Source organism: Suricata suricatta, chromosome 8 (assembly GCF_006229205.1).
Source record: "Suricata suricatta isolate VVHF042 chromosome 8, meerkat_22Aug2017_6uvM2_HiC, whole genome shotgun sequence".
NCBI classification, from domain to species: Eukaryota; Metazoa; Chordata; class Mammalia; order Carnivora; family Herpestidae; genus Suricata; species Suricata suricatta.
In genome coordinates this window covers 1,098,552-1,099,347 of record NC_043707.1, presented here as the reverse complement: position 1 = coordinate 1,099,347, position 796 = coordinate 1,098,552, and the positions used below count along the sequence as shown (strand labels likewise).

General features: G+C 66.6%; 1 protein-coding gene across 1 annotated transcript in view; it reads left to right on the top strand.

The window, feature by feature from the left end:
- Positions 1 to 675: 675 nt before the first annotated feature.
- Positions 676 to 796, top strand: part of C8H16orf91 (chromosome 8 C16orf91 homolog) — a 1,083-nt gene continuing 962 nt past the window's right edge. Inside the window, exon 1 of the mRNA XM_029947788.1 lies at positions 676 to 780. Within this exon, the coding sequence (XP_029803648.1) occupies positions 749 to 780 (32 nt within the window). The 5' untranslated portion in view covers positions 676 to 748. The remainder of the gene's footprint in view (positions 781 to 796) is intronic.

The window sequence follows — 796 nt, the reverse complement described above, 5'->3', positions numbered from 1 at the left end:
GGGGGAAGTGGTCCCTGATCTGGTGTTTCTCCCGGAAGCAGGTGCAGGAGAGGGACGCTCCAGAGGCCAAGAAGCTGAATTAGGGAGGAAGCACATCACAGCTCACAAGGTGGCCTCATGATCTGGTTTTGTCACCAAAGCACCCCCAGCACACACACATCCCCACAAGATGATGCCTGGGCACCCCATGCGGTCTTCTGACAACACCAAGGCCAGTTTGCCTGGAGGACCAAAGCCACGGTGGCTTCCCCATGAAGTCAGCTGGGGGAACTGCGGAAGGCAGGGTCAGCCGAAGGACACCCTCCCAGCCTGACTCCCCAGAAGGCCGGCGGGAAGGTACCGCGAGGGTCCGCGGCAGCCTCGGTCCCAGAGAGCAGCCTTGGTGCGGAGCGTGGACGCCGGCAGCGTGGTGGCCGCCGGGGTCGTACCCTGCGGCTGAGGGACCACCGCCGAGAGACCGAGAGCGACGACCTCGCCCCGGCCCCTCCCGACGCCCAGGGACCAGACAGCTCTTTCCTCTACGGGCTGGGGGAGAACTACATTTCCCGGCATCCCCATGCGGCCTCAGGGCGTAGCTGGCTGCGACGGAAAAGGCCGCCGGGAACGGCGCGTCATTTCCGTTGCGCGAGTGGGCCCACGTTCTGTAGTCGTGAGCCGAGGCTCCAACGGCAACCGGTTTCCGGTTTCGCGCTCCGGAAGTGACGCGAGCGGGCCGCGCCGCCCCGCCGAGTGCGGAGCCCGGGGCGCGATGAGTCGTGTGTTGTGTGCGCCGGCAAGCCGGTGAGCTGCGCGCGGT